General features: G+C 43.2%; 1 protein-coding gene across 1 annotated transcript in view; it reads right to left on the bottom strand.

Moving 5' to 3' along the window:
• Positions 1-19245, bottom strand: part of ACSS2 (acyl-CoA synthetase short chain family member 2) — a 225828-nt gene that overhangs the window by 85967 nt on the left and 120616 nt on the right. The window contains exons 7-9 of the mRNA XM_086964950.1: positions 12259-12340; positions 2815-2952; positions 2018-2188 (exon numbers count right to left, since the gene is read on the bottom strand). Of these exons, the coding sequence (XP_086821076.1) occupies positions 2018-2188; positions 2815-2952; positions 12259-12340 (391 nt within the window). The remainder of the gene's footprint in view (positions 1-2017; positions 2189-2814; positions 2953-12258; positions 12341-19245) is intronic.

Here is a 19245-nt window from a genome sequence, read left to right as displayed (position 1 = left end):
ATTTTGTACATTACAAAAAGGCATTTCGTGGTTGACAACTTAGGGGCAGATGTATCAAGCGTTTTTTTTGTCGCAATCGCTGCGAATCGCAAAATAGCAGTGTTTGCGACAAAAAAAACGGGAAATGCGATGTATGAAAAAAATCGCATCGCAAAAATAAGAAATTGCAATTCCCTACTTTTGCGCTACTATTTAAGGAATCACAAAAAGCGATTCCTTAAATGGTATGTAAGAAACAAGAAAGTTTTGTGAATTCACACTAAGAACTCGCAAATTACCACCAACTTGTAGTTGGTGGTAATTTGCAAATTCTTTTACAAATGCACTTTTTGCAATTTGTAAAGGTGGCATGTGACGCTCATACAAGCCCCTAGGGCATGTATGTACGCCATATGCGCACACATGTCAATTTCAGGGGTGCAGCAGGGTGTCCTTAAGACACCCTTGAAATTGTTCTCAATTTGCGATTAGCAAATTGCGAATCGCAAATTGAGAATAATTTCCCATTCCTTCCTATGGGCCTCCTGTCCCATAGCAATGAATGAGAAATTATTCCTTAATTGCTATTAGCAATTTGCTAATCGCAATTAAGGAATTTTAAGAAATCGCTAAAAAATATCAAATTTCTACATACATACCATTTTGCAATTCTCAAATAGCGATTCCCTAAAAATCGCTATTTGAGATTCGCAAAAGGGTATCTTGATACATCTGTGATTTGATGAATCGCAAGGTTTGCCATCCCAAAATCCTTTCCTACATTGGCCCTTGATTATGTGTATTTTGTCACAATGATATGATATTGTCTTACAGAAAATCAAGTGTGCCAATTGTGTTCTGCTATAATAGTAACGTATGCTATTCACTAACAGCTTTTAAGCTGAGTTCCTGCAAAAACTCTCTAATACGTTTGGTTGCTGTTCCACTTTGCCTGGCAACAGGTCACTAAGTGACTGGGCCTAGTACTGGTTACTAAGCACTCTCGCCCAGCAACAGGTTGCCAAGCACCAATATCCAGCAAGGGACTGATATGCCACCCTCAGCAGGCAATCTCCTTATCCAGGCACATAGGCTGTGTAACTCTGTCTCTCTAATGAGATGGGGAAGAAACATTTATAAACTTGGGACCTGTGACTGTCTCAGGGACGTTCTCTTCAATGAGGCAGCAGCACAGTCATGTAGCTCTTTAAAGGACAAGCAGGGAGGATGTACATAGCTCAGCAGATCCGCAAACAAACGTATGCTAAAATTCTCCCAAATTTATTGTAACTTTAGTATTTTTAATCTCTTTTCTCAACATTTTTTTGCCCCTGTATTGCAATAATGATTATCCTAATCCATATTTTTTGTAATAGATAAGAGTACCAAACGTTTTTAAACGAACATTTAGTTTTTTACCTGTATTATAATATTGTGTTTTAAATAATACACAGGAATTTTATGATGTACTTTTTATGATTTACTAAATGTCAATCGAATTAAAGTTTTTGAAAGAAAAGAAAGAAAGATAAGAGTATAAGAAATCCCCTTGGTTATGATTTCCTATAATGTACATTCATTTTGAAAGGGTGGGATGGCCTGAAACAGGTTAGGCCCCTCTTATACCCGTTGAGCTCTCTGATCAGTCTGTTGCTCTCTCAACAGCTTTCTCTCCAATGTGCATAGCCCACCAGGAGGAGCGTGAGACAGTGGCGTAGAGCTGGGGGGGTCCACAGGTGCGGTTGACTAGGGCGCACAATTCTTAGGGTTGCAACATTTTAAAAGAAAGTATTGTACCCCCTGACCCGTGGACTGTTAGCATTTCCTAAGATAACGATCCACGGGATAGGGGCGCAATACTTTCTTTCAAAATGTTGCCCCAGGCGCAAGCAATCAGCGCTACACCACTGATGCGAGATATCTGGCAGTATTCCCTTCCTCTATGGAGACGCAGCTATAACAATAATCTAATTAGGTATGCCCCTAGAAGAGGGAGGGTGAAAGCAAGAAAGTTACTCAAAAAGGCTGAAAGACTTACCATTAAAGTGGTAGCCCCATTAGCAAGAGGCCCATACACAATGTACGAGTGACCAGTAATCCACCCAATGTCCGCTGTGCACCAGTACACGTCCTCATCGTGGTAGTCAAACACATACCTAAATGTGAGTGCTGTGTACAGAAGATATCCTGCCACCGTGTGCACCACACCCTGCACGAGAAGAGAACTAACAATGAAACTAAGTAAATACACACTGAGCACAACCAGGATACATCTATAAATACTTATGAAATGTTGCCATTCTCAACGCTGGCACGCAATGATTTGCAGCAGATTTAAAAAAATCACCACTCTTAAAAGTTTTAAGACAATGTAATTCATTTTTACAAGCATATGTCTAACCACAGCAACTGTAGCGCACAACAAACTTCACATTGTCAGCTAATGTTTTCAGAGCTTCTGCCCTGGCCTTTAAAGAGTTGGAAACGAGTTGAGAATAAAAATAAGAAACTGATTCTGAAAACACTGTTCCCTATCTGTTTGCTGACAACAGTAAATACTGCTGAAATTGTATTTTTGCTCACATGTGGGTTAATTTAATATAGAATTATCATCATTATATGCGTGGTATCAGTTTAATATGCAGCACTCTTAAAAAAACACTACTGAAAACAATATAAGGCAACTGGGACCACCAACACATGAAATTAATACAAAAAAACTTTTATAAAAGCAACAAACTTATTGACGTTTGATGTGAGATGACTTAATGGCAGTAATAAAAAGGAAGAGTTTCTGTGGCCTGAGTCTGGCATACAAAGGTGGTCTGTTTTTACCTTTGGTTTCCCTGTCGAGCCGCTTGTGTAAAGAATGAAAAGCGGATCCTCAGCGTCGAGCCACTCCGGTTCACACTCCTCATTGCTGTTCATCATTAGCTCATCCCACCACCTGTCTACGTCAGCATTCCAGTGAACCTGCAGCGAAACACAATTAGAGAAAGTGTCTAAGTCACTTCCAAGGCCTGTTACCAGCAACAGTAAAAAGATCAAGTGCACCCAAATGTGTAAATGAAGCGGAAACAAAGGTTCACACATGAACCCCTTTTTCAATTTTGAAGCTGAAAGTTGTGTTCTCATACACTGAGTGTTAGCTTCACCTCTTCTAATTTCTCACTTGCTTTCAAGGGAATTGCTTCAAATTAAGTCAATGCTTTTCTTTTAGCAGATAAATACACATTAAAACAAAACAAAACAACATGATGACCCAAACTCAAGTTGGCCTGCAGTCTATTGTTAACCCCTCCCCTGCTGATGACGGAACCGCTCCGTCATCAGCTACAGTTGAGCTGTGCTGATGACGGAGCGGTTCCGTCATGGTCCAGCCGCCGCGCCTGCGCGGCGCTGATTTCGCGCCTGCGCGGGCGTTCTAATGAGCGGGGCGGGTCATGACGGAACCGCTCAGTAACCAGCATAGCTCAACCGCGGCTGGTGACGGAGTGGCTCCGTCACCAGCATGCGGCCGCCCCGCCCCTTTAGCTCTGCGGCGGAATAGCCGCCGCAGCGAAGGGGTTAAGAAAATGTAGATGGAATCATTTAAAAGAGGAGAGTGTTTTCATTTGACGCCAACATCAGTTCCACTAACTGGAAAAGATTGCCTCCATGACATAAGCAGCCATGCCCCCCTGTGACAAACTTTAAGGAATGTGTGTGCTCGGTCTCACACAAAACTGGCACGTCCACTGCTGTTCGATGGTTATGTTTAATGTGTTTTAAATCATACAAAGAACCATTATGGCCAATGATGAGAAATGCACAACCATTTCTTAGAACAAGCGCTCAGAAGGGTTTCTACGTTTCTTTTGCTTTGAAGCTTTAAAGTTGAACTAGGGCTATCGTTCTTTAGCTCAACGTTTATATTTCTTAATATTTTGTGTTTATTTTCACGAAAAAAGGTAAATTGCGTCCCTGTAATAGTTAGCAATGGTACTCACACGCTTCGTCATATTGCCAAATAATGTTGCTCCTCAAGCATGAGGACAGTAAGCATGTGATGAACATTAAGAATTGAAATCCAATGTGGACAGATTGAGAAACCCTGAATCAGAGCTACGTGTGTGCAAATTCGGAAACAACATTTTATCATTCACATTTTAAAGTAGAAGAAAATAGATTTGGTAACCAGGTAAGAAAGCAAACACAAGGGGTGCTCTGCAGACAGTATCAGGATAAATTATAAGTCTTAGTCCACTTTTAATCCAAAAGCACCAGTTCAGGATTAATGTTCAATCCAAATTCTTTTTACAGCCAGTAATCCATATGATACAGCGAATATAACAAATGTTGGTTTCTTCAGCAGTACATCTCCATACAGCCAACATGTGTTTCGTCATAAGGTAATATAAACCCCGACTACTTCAGGGCTTTCCCAATAATGGTAACGAGGATATGTATCAATGGTCCTTCTGTGCCGTCAAACCAATCCGTCCAAAGAAACGTAATATCAACTTATGATCTGTAATCAATAGTGAATATCCCACGGCTTGATTCCACCAGTATTAATGATCCAAGGACTATAGATGAGGCAGCATTGTGTGATGGAATGCAATATCGCGAAGTACCCGGAGAGTGTTCCGGATCAGTTTGATGGCATGGAAGAACCATTAATACAAATCCTTGTTACCATTATTGTGAAAGCACTGAAGAAGTCGAGGTTTATATTACCTAACGACGAAACACGGGTTGGCTGGTGGAACCTTTCTAGAGATTACAGAGTTCGGAGGCGGCCGGAAGTGTACCCCGCTGCAGAGCTTTGTATACTATAGGCTACAAGCTGCGATGAAAGCACTGTACCCCTGTTTTTCCCAGGAACCGCCTTCTCTGAGCTCGCTACAGATCCTGATGTCAAGTACTGAACCGAAGAAACTTATAACTAAACTATATAGCTCTTCCCAGTACAAAGGGGGCGGACCCACAAATAAAGCCAAAGACAGATGGGATGCAGCGCTAGATGCCCCATTGACACAGACAGACTGGGAACTCTACTGTGGCCTATTAAACAGGCTCACATCTAACTGCAACCTCAAGATAATACACTTTAAATACTTGCAACAGACCTACTAGACCACCCTCCAGCTCCACAAACTGGGGTTACATACAGAGGCAACATGCATGAGGTGCAGAACTGCAGATTTTTTACGCCTGGCATGGGCATGTGGGCCAGTGTTCCGTTACTGGACGCAGGTCATACAGACACTATCCAAAATGACACAGACGCACATAGACTGCCACCCCTCAATATGTCTCCTGGGCCTCATTAAAATGCTACCACCAGCAACACGTAAACTAATAGCAGTGGCATTACTAATGGCAAAATGCAGAGCATCCATATGTTGGGGGGGGGGGGGAGAGAGCACCACGACACGCCGACTGGCGACACAACTTGGCGTACTGTAAGGCACAATTTGAGACATATGCTGAAGAACTACCTCTGGCATCCCAGCCAAAAGATTATTGGGCCCCGTAAGTAGCTTACATGCTGCTCATAAATGTGGAATAATGCTTTGTCATGTCACGACTAGTGAGGGGTGTGGGAAGGAAGCAGGTGGTTGGAAGAAGTAAATTAATATGCATGTGTTCTTCATGTCGTTGGGGGGAATGCCATTCTAGGGCCTATGTTCTGTTTCTCTACACAAATCTGTCTGTGTTGCATAAACTTCAATAGATAAATTTAAATAAATAAATACTCCAACCAAAAAAAAATGTTTTTGTTAAATGCAACCCCGTTTCCTTTACAGAAAATGGACTGCTGTTTTTTTTAATTTTTTTTTAAAGTTGACTTGATTTTAAATGCAATTTCAGACATGGTGGTCAGTTGGTAAAATTCTTCTCCATTGCTCAAAAAGTGTGCAATTCCTGACCACTGCGAATGAAAATTTCATACATCAGGTGCGAAGCCCTTTAACTCCTTCCATGCTTGTGACGGAACCGCTCCGTCACGAGCATCGGTTGAGCTGTGCTCATGACGGAGCGGTTCCGTCATGGCCCGCTCGGCGCGCCTGCGCGGCGCGAATTCCACGCCTGCGCGGGACGTTCCATTGAGCGGGCGGGGCCATGACGGAACCGCTCCGTCATGAGCACAGCTCAACCGAGGCTCGTGACGGAGCAGTTCCGTCACGAGCATGTCAGCGCCGCTTGGCCCCCCTCCCCCATGCGCTGCGGCGGAATTGCCGCCGCAGCAAAGGGGTTAATTTGAGCTAGATCACAAATACAACATCGGAAACTGCACCTTCAGATTTAACCTCCCAATAGCCTTTAGAAGAAAAATAAAGACCTGGCTGTTTAATCAATAATCTGCTTATCACCCTGCCACTTTCCGCAGCACCAAGACACCCTAGGGCATTTGGGCGCTTTATAAGTTTTAAAAATAAATAAATAAATAAATTTAAATCTAAGTCCTTAGGCTCTTGAATATTCTGAAAGACTGAATTTTCTGCTACATTTCACTTTTCCTCTATTAAGAGTGTGGTGATAATTGGGCACTTCCTTTTAGGCACAAATAAAAATGTGTTAACAGTTTTAATGTCAGTTCCCGAGTTTGCAGTATCCATTTTAGGTGAATAACTGGCAGGAACACTCTTAAATGTGTTAGCAGCTCTTTATTTACATTGACCACGCGGACACGTATTCTTCTTGAGCATTCTGAGTTTGTGGTTTATTGTGAGTTTCAGGAAAGTGTGTCAATTGGGCCTAATTTACTTCAACTTCCGGAATATTGCTCGAAAACCCCTTAAATAAAGATACCGTCCTGATGAATTTTACCAAATTATTTGTAACACTAGTTTGAATTTTTATTTTTCTATTCGTCATCACTTTAATGACTAAAATGCTGAACTTGCAGAGATAAATCCATGCACCAGAGTATGTTAATTTATACACTGGAACTTTATCATAATTTCCGGTTGGTGAATCAGAGACTTTGGCAGAGAGAAGTGTCAAAGGTCTTTTTTAGCGCCAGGTTAACCTGCGATTAGCAGTAACTAAGAAAAGGCCCAGGCAGGATTTTATCTGACTTGAAAATGAAAGATATAAAGGACTCCATTTTGGAAATAAACGGTTGAGCTTGTTTTGATGCAAATGTCATGTGAAAGAATATTACTCTGGAGCAAATATTAACTTGAGTCAAAGCACTGCTTGTCAGTTTTGTGACTGAGTAACTGCATATATCTTAATTGTTTATTGCGTTCGCAAGCTGTCTCGACAATGGGGCATGGCGATTTATGACTACCCAAATGACGTAAAACAATTAGGTTGGCGCCATTACAGCAGCTGCAGGTAGCCTTGGCATCAGCCAATCAATCCTCAGGGAGACGGCCAATCTTCAGGATATCACATGAGTTATGAGGTGTAAAACAAGGCCTGACAGGGCCGACAGGTCTGGAGTTTGTAAATAAAAAATGGTGAATCGGTATATGTAATGAAGCTTTTCTGTTTGTGCCTCCTTCATTTTACAAACATATTAACCTGCAATCAAAGCAGAGAACACAAAAACATGCTCAAAGGGTGGGATTACATGTTATTAACATTTTGTATGTATTTGTTCTTGCTACCGTTAAAAGGTGTGTGCTAGACTCTGTACTGTCTTGTACCGCACAATAAGTAGTCTTACATGCATGCAGCAAAATGCGTCAAGTGTGCTCTATCCTATGTCTAGTAACAAAGTTGTGACCTATTAATCACAATATTTTCATATCAAAAGATGGTATTAACATAACACATATTTATCATCCAGTTTTCTTTTGTGAGACAGGAGAATCAAGCCAAAGTTATTTTTGTATCCGTTATTCCATTTATTAAAAAAAATCATCAAAGGAAACAGCCGACACGTGTTTCGTCGGTACAAGTCAGTACCACGACTTTTTCAAGGCTAAATGAACAAGTTGAATTGTACTGGCAAAAGGAGGGTTGATAATAGCAGGGTAAATCTCGTCCCGATTCAGTGAAAGCCAATACTTCGGTGGACAAAACACAATCGTGTTCGGAAAAAATGCTTTTGGTAAAGCGAGAGATGATAGAAAATATACCAACTGGTGTCCACCTCTGACAAGAAACGTACAATCGCTAGTAGGTGTAATCAGTATCATACCACTAGGCAATGGAGAAGTGCAAAAAAACAACAATAGGAATATGTCTAGCAAAATCTTTGGATTTGCATTTAGTCACCCCAGGTAGTGAGTGACGGTGGTCCTTGTAGCACTCCGTTTGGATTATTCATATTCCGTTTTACTGTTGTCCGGTGACCATTATCTATCTACCACATATGTGAAGGTGCGGTTACTCCCTTTGGGGAACACCACTACCAATTCTTCTTATCATAGTCTTGCATGCAGTCAGGTTATAAATCCTCTTGGTTTAGATTTGAAAGTTGCATTTGGGTCTTGTGGTAGACCCAGGGTCTATTGTTAAAGCGTGCACCAATATGTGTTCGCCCATAAATCGATGTTTCCCTCTATTCCTAATGCAGGGCTTTATCAAGATCAACATGAAACAAGTTTACAGCTGGTCTTGCATGGACAGATTATCGGTTGTGTTAATCCAATTGGCAGAATCGTAGCCCAATATTTTTTAATTACTGTTTGTTTGTATTCAAATTGCCACTATTTTGAACTGCTTGACCACTATAGGTCCACAAACTGACCATTTTCAATGTACCATACCAAGCTGATTTTTGCATTATTACTCTCTCTGCGCCTTTTAGGTTCCCAGAATTACCCCTAGAGTTGTGGTGTGCTCTCCATGCACCCATATGGCTCCAATATAGAAAGAATTTGTGTGACTAAAGGTTTTAACCTTATCAGTGTGAAGGACAAGGCACTCGTGTTCTCAGCAGTGCCATGTCAGTGTTGAGGATGTGAACATCTCATCCTTCCATGGATACCAGAAAATCCTTCTGGTGCCTACACCATAAGGATTTCCTGGTTGTGAAAAATGTCAAGCAGCAAGGAATGAGCTTACTTCTCAGCTCGAGAAGCACCTACTTGACAAAAAGGAAGCTTGAAACTCGGGGACACCCGTGGCATCAACAAGGGCCCCTCATAAAAAGGGCATATTCAGTCCTTCTGACCCTCAGCGACGAGCTATTGGAGGTTTACTCTCAATTTGACACCCCAGGACAGCAGAACGCCCACAGCGCCCACAAGATACCAGAGATTTTTGTGAAAAACAGAAAATAATGGGGTTGAAGATGGCCTGTCCTGGCATTTTGCCGTACCCCTACCAAAAGCCCCCCACCTCTCCCCCCCAAAAAGGCAGATAGGGGGTATGCCTAAATTTGCCCCCTCAAGGGATGGAGGAAAACACACTAGACACCAGGGTATTTTACATTTATGAAATAGAAATGGGGTGGTAGCTACCCTTCCTGCCACAAGGCCATTCCCCCAAACCCACAAAACCCAGTGTTTCTGCTCTCCAAAGGTCTTACAGTCCAATGCTGTGCAATCTGTGCTAGCAAGAAGACATTTGGATTTTGCTGGGTGTACTCTTGACATCTGGGACAGCAGAGAGGGATTGACCCCCTTCCAATCCTCCTCCCCTGTGTTGCAGAAAGAGTATCTGGTGGCCAGGTATGGGGCTGCAGTGCCGTGGCAGGACAGTCAAACAACACAGCCCATTTCGTTTCTCAGATGGTCTGGTATGCTTTCTGACTCTCCACCACTGGGACAAACCCATAGGTGGCAAAGACCCCAATCTGCCCAACCAAGGGTGCTGAAAAACACCAGACTACCAGAGTACCAGAGAAAAAAAAAGGCGAAAAGGATTGAGGTGGGATGTGTGGCCAGCTTGCCATCCAGCCCCACCACTGGACCGAAGACAGTATATCTGCCTGCAGGGTGAGGTAAAACTGGGGGTTTAGCCTCTCCATGTCATCCCATATGTCAAACCACATACAAAGAAATCCCAGTTTCCTTTTACTTGAATGGTGATTGCCTGCAGTATTCCTGCTCTGGGTCAGCTGGCAATGGGAGAATCCTACTAACCGGGGGCATTTCAGAAACCTAGAGACCCAGAGGAATCTAGGGTGGTGTGGCTTGCAGGGATTCCAGCATGTGTTCTTACACAGAATGCCCAGCAAACATCAAAGTATGGGTCAGAAAAGACAATGTTTCCTGTATTTATGTAACAAAAAATGTGGGCACTTCCAGCCAATGGTTAAAGACTAACCACTCTTCATTCCCACACTTCTCCCAACAGAAACTCTACCTCCCATGTTGGGGCTTTTTCTGCCGCAGGTGATAGGTCCAGCCACAAACTGGTTATCGTTTTTAACAGGAGAAATGTGGGAATGGTGGGTGGCAGGAATTTGGGTGATCCGTGACTTGGTTTGGCAGGTCTCTGTGGTTGCCTGCCAAATGTGGGGCCCAAATACCGCAGCAACACATCACCTGACCAAGGAAATTTCAAAAGAAAATTCTTGATATTTCTTTGTAGCATTTTTAGGTCTGTCCTGTTGCCCAGCCACACAATTGCTGTAGCATTTTTATTGGAATAAATATGTGGGAATACAGAACATTTGAATTTTTCGTTTCCAAATGACAGCCAATGTACGAGAAAAATCTAATTTTGCAAAATGCCTTATGAATCACATGAAAGCATGGGTGACACCAAATTCAGAGTTGTACAAATAACTACTATTCCTAAACTCATTGGGTCAGATGTACGAACAAGAAATTTACGACTCGCAAATTGCGTCGCAGTAGCGACTCGCTATTTGCGAGTCACTAGTTGGTATGTACAACAACAACAAAAAGTGCCCAGAGTCAGAAAACCACCAACAACAGGTCAGAAAAAAATACAGAAGGAAGGCAAACAGTTCTGGCATGACCCGGCAAAAAGGGCCAAGTCCAACAGTCACAAAAAGGTAGTCACCACAAACATATTTTAGCCATAGTCAGCAAGTAGATTGCCAGGGTTTGTGAACCATTCATGAATTGGCCCAAATGGTTAGTGAACCTTGCAAATCACAGGGATAAAACATCTCTCTCAGCAATTCAGAATTATTCGAAATTTTTATTACAAGTACATGGCCTAACATTTATTAATAGTCTACAAACCAAAAGGGCAAACGTTTAATAATTAACACCTACTTTATTAGGCAACATTTCTGCACATGTCTCAAAAACTACCTAACACATTTACTTTAAATTTGCTAAAGCATATAGGAGGGGTTTACCTATGGGAACGACGAACGAAAATGAAGAAATTCTGTTTTGATCTTCGCTGTAACTTTACCTCCTCTGGACTGTTTAGCACAAAACAGTTATGGGTCAAACAACATGATTTATACTTTTTTTTAGGAATAAACAGAGATTTGTTAAACAGCAAAAAACTTATTAGCAAGTCGCAAACATTTCCCCATTGATTAAGAGGGCTATTAACAATCACATGTGAGGCAGAATGGAACCGCTACTATGGATTAGCGGTTCGCCCATTTCATCAAATTTGCAGTTCTCTCATCTCAATTGGAATTGAGGGATCTGCTGATTGTCATTGGAGCAGAAGTCAATTAAAAGTTTGCAGCCCATCTTCCGCATGACTGCCACCTTTCCTATATCAATACGTCCACTCTACTTTCAGTGGACCACCAGCTGTATACAATGGCACCCCCACATTTGCAGAAAAATTCTTGAACATAAGGATCATTGATTTTTGTTTTCAAAGGTAAACCACTCTGAAAAAAAGAAAAAAAGGATGCTGACTGGACCAAAAAAAGCGCCACCTTGTTCAGCATTCATCTTTGCTGAAAGTGCATTTGTCACATCGGCAGATGAACTTTTGACAAAAATCTAATTCGGATACCCCTCAGGATAGTGGGCTACCCAATAGAGTCTAAAAGACCCTGTAAGTGGCTTAATCATAACGAACTTTTGTTTGGTATATGTATTTGTATAAACCTATTCCCCAAAACAACTTCAGTTTAAGTCACATTATAGAGAGGGCCACTGAAATTATGCAATTCTGCGACCACAGCATTTAGAACAATATTATGGGTTTTGTGGATCAAAAGTTGAAAAAAACACAGTACACGGGGTGAAACAGAGTGGCAGATATTTTACAAAAATTAACTTGTCTGCTGATCGCTGTTACAGGTATTAAGAAGCGCTAAAGAAGTGAATAACTAGCCCCAAAAGTAACCATGTCCCCAACTGACAGACTGAAGAAAAGGTTTTTGTCAGCAGAGTTAAAAAAAATCTTACTTAAAGATACAAGAATACACTAAGACCATACCTGGAGTTTAGCTTTGACTTGGTTGTTTACTTTGGCATCAACATGCCTTACCACAATGCAGTCTTTCACATCAAACTGTGCCCTAAATGAAAGAAAACGAAAAAAAGGAGCATTGCATGTTTTGCCACAAAAAGATTATATTTCAGAACACATGGGAAAAATAGTATTGCTCCCAAAAGAAAAATAGCATTGGTAACGCTAGATGAGAATGGTTAGATCCGAATTTGATATGATCAGGTGTTTTAGTCTATGCTGTATATGCATGCCATTGTTTGTGCCTGTATGAACCATGACTTTCAAACACTGCAAAGCCATTTACAAGAAACTCAATTCTTTAACAGAAGAGACAATGTCAACTTATAAACAGTTTTGGAAGTTCATTTTGCTTCATCAGGTGCCCATAGATTGCATGGGTTGGCACCATTACGTATGCAGGGTAATACTGTCGTATAAAGAAAATGGCATCCGGCTTGCCTACAAGCACATCCAGAGAGCTTGGAAATCGCCCATGGCACAGAACTGAAATTCAAACTTATTTATAGAACTGAGATACCAAGAGTTATATTGTGCAAGCAGTTAGCTGCAGATGAGGACTATTTATGTGCCAACATGCCTCGTCGGTATGAGAACAGAACCCGGTGCCCAAGTTGAAGGTCTCTCGTCCGGTCAAGCTTGCTTTAAAGGGAAAGCAGGAGACCTACAGCTACTGTTATGCATACCCCAATGTGGCAGTGAACAAAACTTTGCCCCTTGTGATGTTCCATTATATATGTGACTAACAAATTATATACCAGTCACAATTTAAATACATATTATTTCTTCTTCATCACCATCATCTTTATTGTGTGGTCACTTAAAACCACTGCAAATACGATTGAGGATAAAAATACACGAAATCCACGCAGAAGCTATTGAGAATAAAAAGGTGCCCATAAAATAACCCCCCATGTAATACTGGAGAAGACTAGAAGCTTAGGGGCTAAAAAGCAAAGCCTGCAATGCAAATATAAAAAAATTGACCTCACAAGGAGTTAAGACAACAAATAAAACTGACGGTTAAAGTGCTTGCTAGAGTGTGACATGCACCAGCCGGCCAACACCGTTGTGCATGCCAGTTGCCCAATCCGGGTGCTTTTAAGAGCATCTATACATAAACGGGGTACGAATAGCTGGGAACTATGATCTGCATGCTAACATAGCCAAATTCGAACAAACTGTTCGGTAAAGTGCTGCGTGTTTGTGCAGGGCTTGTTTAAAGTACAATAAAGTGCAATGTGCAGTACATATGTGCTCTTCCACGTGCTAAAACCAGTTACACTTTTCGACCTAAGTGGGATGGGTATGCTCAGACGTGGATCCCTTGCTCAATGTGCCACTCGATTCAAGCTAGCCTGGCTGATGAAGGGTGATATACCCCGAAACCGGTCTCAGGATGCTTGTTTCCAGTCCAGGGAGGACCTGGCTTGGCAGTTCGGGCTGGACTGTTCCCATGAGGCACAGGGTTAAGATTGATTTGCATATGGCTGGGTCCAAACTGGGATGGCGTAGTGGGCAAAAGAACGATGGATTTAACCCAGATCTCTTGACTGGGGGAGAATATTTGAATCATTCAGCATTCTGTCCATCATTTCTTGCAGTTACAAAACCAGGTTATGCAGCCTTATAGATCATCTACCTACTTATTTTATTTATTTATTTTTATAAAGTTTTATATAGCTTGGTTGGTCGATCTGTTTGCTAGAGAGCCAGATGCTAACTAGTGTGTAAACCTAAAAATGTGATAAGGAGTATGGCACCCTGGTAAGGAACTCCTCCCGCAAGCTACGGCCAGATGGTCAAGCGCTTAGTGAGCATGCACAGCAATAAAGTGCACACTGCCCAGATGTGGGAGGTCTTTCCAGGTGCTGCAACAGTTTATCAGTGCATTCAAAGGAGGTGCTGAGAAATTTGAATTGTCTGCCCCCTCCCTCCTGTGGGCAGACACAGCGCAAGCTCCTTCCAGCTTCAGCAAAGAACTTCCCGGTCCGAGCTAGATCCACTGGGACGGCTGTTGCGTAGATGTATGCCAGAGCCTCTTGGCAAGTTCTTATCCCATTTTACAAGAAGATAGTACTTAGGTAGAGTCCCCTCTGATGGAGCACTGCGGGACAGCAGCAGACAAAGGAGCATATTTACAAGAAAGTGGAGAAGCGCGCCGTTAAGTCAAGATTGCGAACAACACGTTTCATCACTTTAGAAACGCAGGGCGGACACCATATTTAATAGATTATGGTGCAGCCCTGCATTTCCCCCTGTGCTAGCACTAAAGTTAGCAGCCTAGCGGCAACGCAGTCGCCCTTGCATCATAGTGCAAGGATGCCTGTGTTGAGGGGAAGACTGTATGTGCAGGAAGGTCTCCCTTCCAGCACATAAACTATGTCTAAATACCGTTTTGTAACTTCTATGTGTGCTGCTTAATGCAGCACACATAGAAGTTGCAAAGTTGCTTTTTTTAAATGATTGTTTATGTGCAGGAAGTGGTCCTTCCTGCACATAAACAAGCATTGGCGTTTTGCTGTTTCCATGTGTGCTGCCCATGATAAAAAACAAAAAGCACAAACGAGGAGAAACAAAGCATTTCTCCTCGTTTCGCCTGTTTAAGACCAGGTTTTCCTTGGTCTTAATTTTGGAGCTGCCTCCTATTTATGCTGCTCTTGTAAATAGGAGGCAGCGTCAAAATCAATGGGTGTTGCGGTGGAACGCCCACCACAGGACCCCTTGCCCTCTCCTTTCGCACTAAGTGTAGCGTGAAAGGGTGCCTTATTTACAAGGCAGCGCTAAGCCAAGTTAAGTGACTTAACGCTGCCTTGTAACTAAGGATAAGTTCCTATTGCCATCACAACGTCACTAAAAGTGGCGATAGGGGCTTGTAAATATGCCCCAAAATGTGGCAAGGCCTACATTGCCCATGACTTGGTGGAAATATTCTCCCAGTGAGATCTGTATGCCCATATCTGCAGGGTTAGGAGCCTAGTCAGCAGTATGTTCTTTAGGGCTTGTCTGCCCAGGTCCACTTTGAGATATGGTTGGCAGGATGTGGCTACAAGTGATATGGCGAGACTCTTTGTGCCCAGGATGTTTCTGATTTGTTCTATATCCTGCTCCCTTGATGCGTGCTTGCCTTGCACATTTGTAGTCCTTTTTACTAGGCCCATTGAAATCAAATCAGAAACAAATTTTACTTGCTTTGACTTCCGGGGGTGGAAGGCACCTGGGTTATCATGCTCATTTGTGCTAGGCCAGAGTCGGGAGATGCACTGTTCCCTGTTGTCCCAGGTTTGTTTCGGGTGGGAGTTTTCCCTCTTTCTGTGTTGCTCATCTAAGTGTCTTTGCAATAGTTTATTGGTGTTGTAAGTAGTTCCGGCAACCTAGTTAACCTTCCACTTATGTTGCTTGCATTGTTTGCAGCAGGTCCGTACCATCATGTTTATTTACCCAAAGGTCTACCTTGGAATTAAGCATGTCCTGCTTCTTGTCAATGGTCAGCATGTGCCAACATGTTCGTTAGCGCCACTTGAATTTCTAGTTTGTCGGATTGTCACGTGCATAAATTAACCACTGCAAGTAGGGATGAGTTTATGGTGATTATCATGAGATCGGGACCCTCGCCGCTGCTGGGGGTAAAGTTCAGGGAATGGTGCCCTGGTTGCTTCAATCTCAATGCCTCCAGAGGTTCTGACTCAGCATGGGTAGAATTTGTACCATGTCAATTAAGGATGGTGTGCTGGTTTGTTTCCATAGCGCCTTCCTCGGATTGTCGAGAGGGGTAGGGCAGTTCTGGTTGGGCCTTGCACTTTCTGGGTCAGAAGGTGCACCAAGTTGATGGTTACTTGGCACCTATGGACCTATGCCTCTATTAGGATATCCCGACCTCCTTGTGTTAATGCCGGTCGGACAGTGCTCGGACCTTAGCACTGTGAGTTGGGCCCACCAATAGGTTCCTTTGGACATTGTCCCTGAGAGACCCATACCGCCTCTTATTTCATAGTTTTTTCGCTTGGGTCTCCTGTGTTCATAGCTGATGAGAGCTCTATGACCTCTATCGCTCTCTCGGTCATGCTTTGATTGCATGAGATATTTGTGTGCTCTCTTTTTTTCCACTACGCCCTCTGCCACCGCGGTCTCTGCCACCGCGGTCTCTGCAGACCTCACCATCTCTGTGATCATTAATTCTTCCGGGCTGGGGCTGTTTATGCTGTCTCGGAATTGAGAAGGTGGCTCAAGCTCCTTCAACCCTTACGGGCCTTCTGGCATTAGGTGCCGTGTTGCTTGCCCCATGGCTCTGCCATGTCAGCAGTGCCGACCCTCGTCCTTGTGAAATACTTGTGTAGGGGTTATTTGTTGTGGCTGGGCCGATATACTCTTAAGGAGGTCCTGGCTTGCGACCCACTCCTCGGGGTGATTCTGACCTTTTTCTGGTATGCAGTGGGTTTCAAACTTGCACTGGCCTGGCATGCCTCCCTGTCCGCCTTGATACCTTGCTCTGTCTCCTCAGACTGCCATGATTTCTAATGCAGCTGGGCTTGCTGTGGTTCTTACCACTGAGCTCAGGTCAACTTTTCTCTGCACCCTTCTTAGATCCGCAGAGCGACTATGAACTTCAAAAACTGTCGCAAAAGACAGTGGACTGGTGTTGTATCTTGCATGTCTGGGTAAGAGGTCTTGTTTGTGCAGTCGGGGAAGCTTGTTTGTGTGGTTTGATCAGACATGAACTCCTTCACGGGTTGTTTGATTTGCTTGCTTGCTTTCTTTGTCTTGCGCTGTCTAGCTTTATCCTGCTTTATCCCTGCTTTTGCTTACAGTTGTTTGCTATGCTTTGTGAGTCTTTATAGCAGTGGCGGCTCCTCAGCTAAGGTGGAGGAGCGTCACCCCACGGCTTCGCAGCAGTAAAATAAAGGAAAAATAAAATGATAATAACTCAACGTTATTATCATTTTATTTTTTCCCGCTGTGGTAACTTTGCAGGTGGGGCGGGCCTGCTCTGATGACAAAGGAGCAGGGGGAGGAGTGGTGGCACACTGTAAGTGCGCATGACTGTTTGGCCGACCGTCTCGGGCCAGTCAAACAATCATGTGCACTTTGCATGTTCTCCACCCAGGCTGTAGCACAGCCTGGGTGGAGAACATGCCCAGGCTCCCACTGCCTGTCTGAAAGCCAAACCACAGCTCTCAGACCAATCACAACGCTGCATTGCAGTGTTGTGATTGCCTTAGGGTAGCCTGGGTGCTTCCTGTTCCGGCCCGACACGGAGGAGAGCGGAGGAGAGATGCAGCAATAAGGTAGGCTTTTTTTTCTTTCTTTTTTTTCCAACCCCTTACCTCCTTCCTGCCCCCCAACTTCGCCCCACCACCCCGATCCGTGCTGGCCGCCACTGCTTTTCAGACGCTTTGTATATGCTTTGTGGGCACCTTGCCTTGCCATGGAGATTAGTGTGTACTCGACAGACACGTAGCGCTTGGGAATACTCCCAGAAAATGTTCAGTACGGGAGTCTTGACTAGCTTGCTAGCTGGCTGGCTCGCTGAGTACAATCTGGGCTTGTCGGGTGCTTCTATCCAAGGCTCTCTTTTCTAATGTGCTACCCAGTTCCCAATTTTAGGGTCGCCTGGCATGGCTTGTCTGCTTGGTTGTGGCCTTGAACCGCCTTTAGCTGCCTTTTTGCAGTGAGCGCCAGGAAGGTGGTGAAAGGTAGTTGTGAAGGAGTTTATTTATGCGCAGCAGCCAGCTGAAGCAGAAAGATAGGGCAGCACAATCCCAGAGTTTGCGAGTCTTGTTGCGCTAGTTGAATTAAGTTGACAAATGTATTACAATTGTTAAATTTGACTGGGGCGCCTGCTTGGCAGGGAGTCCGGGAGCAATGTGTGCTTGTGTCATGTTTTCTTTCATTACTTGGTCATTTGGAATTGTTTACCCTCAACCTTCTTTTACTGTTTACTCTGGCAGGATTCCTTTCCCTGGCTTCTGTGATGACAGTGGCTGGGGAATAAGTCCTGTGTAGGTTGCGTCCTACCGTGCTCCTGTGCTTTTATTTAATGAGCCCCTATACTACTATTCCTGTGTAGTATTATACTTTACAATTTGGCGACGATCCTGAAGAGAGCACTAGGAAACCCTCAAACCCAATTGGTGAACTTTTTCTTAGATTTCACCTATTCTTGTCTCGTTGTTTTGAAGTTGTTCAAGAAAGGATTTTACTGGTGTGCCTCAACGAGTGAATTTGAACGTGAGTAGTTTCGTACATTTTGATTTCCTTCCATGGGCTCTACAATTGCTTGCCTTTTCTTATAGACTATCTTTTCTTTAAGCGCGCTGACTGTTTGAAAGGTGGCACGGAGTAGCGGTTAATTGCTGAGTGCCGCTTCATTAATGTAAGCGCATTTGCTCGACTATCCTTGTTATTTTGGGAAAGAAAATCTGTCTCGAGCGCTTTCGCTTGCTGATGCATCTTTTGAATCTTAAGCAGTTACCTTAATCTTCGAGCGTGAGTGTACCGGAGTGTGAGTGGAACCGGCTGCATTTCCTCGACGCTTTTCCCATGATGCCTGATACAATTGATGCAAGCACGCCACGTACGTTGTAACGTCGTGATGTAAGACACTCTGCAGCCATTTTCTTAAGTTTCCATGACAACGTTCAAGCTAGCCCTTTCACGCGAAGGATTTCTATCGTCTCTCCATTTTACTTAATATTTTGAGAAAACTTCGAGTAAGCTGCAACATTTTCACAATTATTTTAATTCTTCAGCGTTTTTCTTCTTTTTTGAGGAAGTTCTTTCAAGTCAAATCTGCTTTTTGTTACTCTTACTTTAACATTTATGCTTTGACTTTACATACTTCATTTTGTTTATTTCTTTTATTCAAATTAAAATCTTTTGCCTTATCTGTGTGTTTCAACATGGCTACTCAGAACTTCACAATTCAATCTCCACAAGCATTTTGGCCTACAAGAC

The sequence above is a fragment of the Lissotriton vulgaris genome, chromosome 4_1 (genome assembly GCF_964263255.1).
Source record: "Lissotriton vulgaris chromosome 4_1, aLisVul1.2, whole genome shotgun sequence".
Classification (NCBI taxonomy): domain Eukaryota; kingdom Metazoa; phylum Chordata; class Amphibia; order Caudata; family Salamandridae; genus Lissotriton; species Lissotriton vulgaris.
This window is presented reverse-complemented; position numbering and strand designations above follow the sequence as displayed.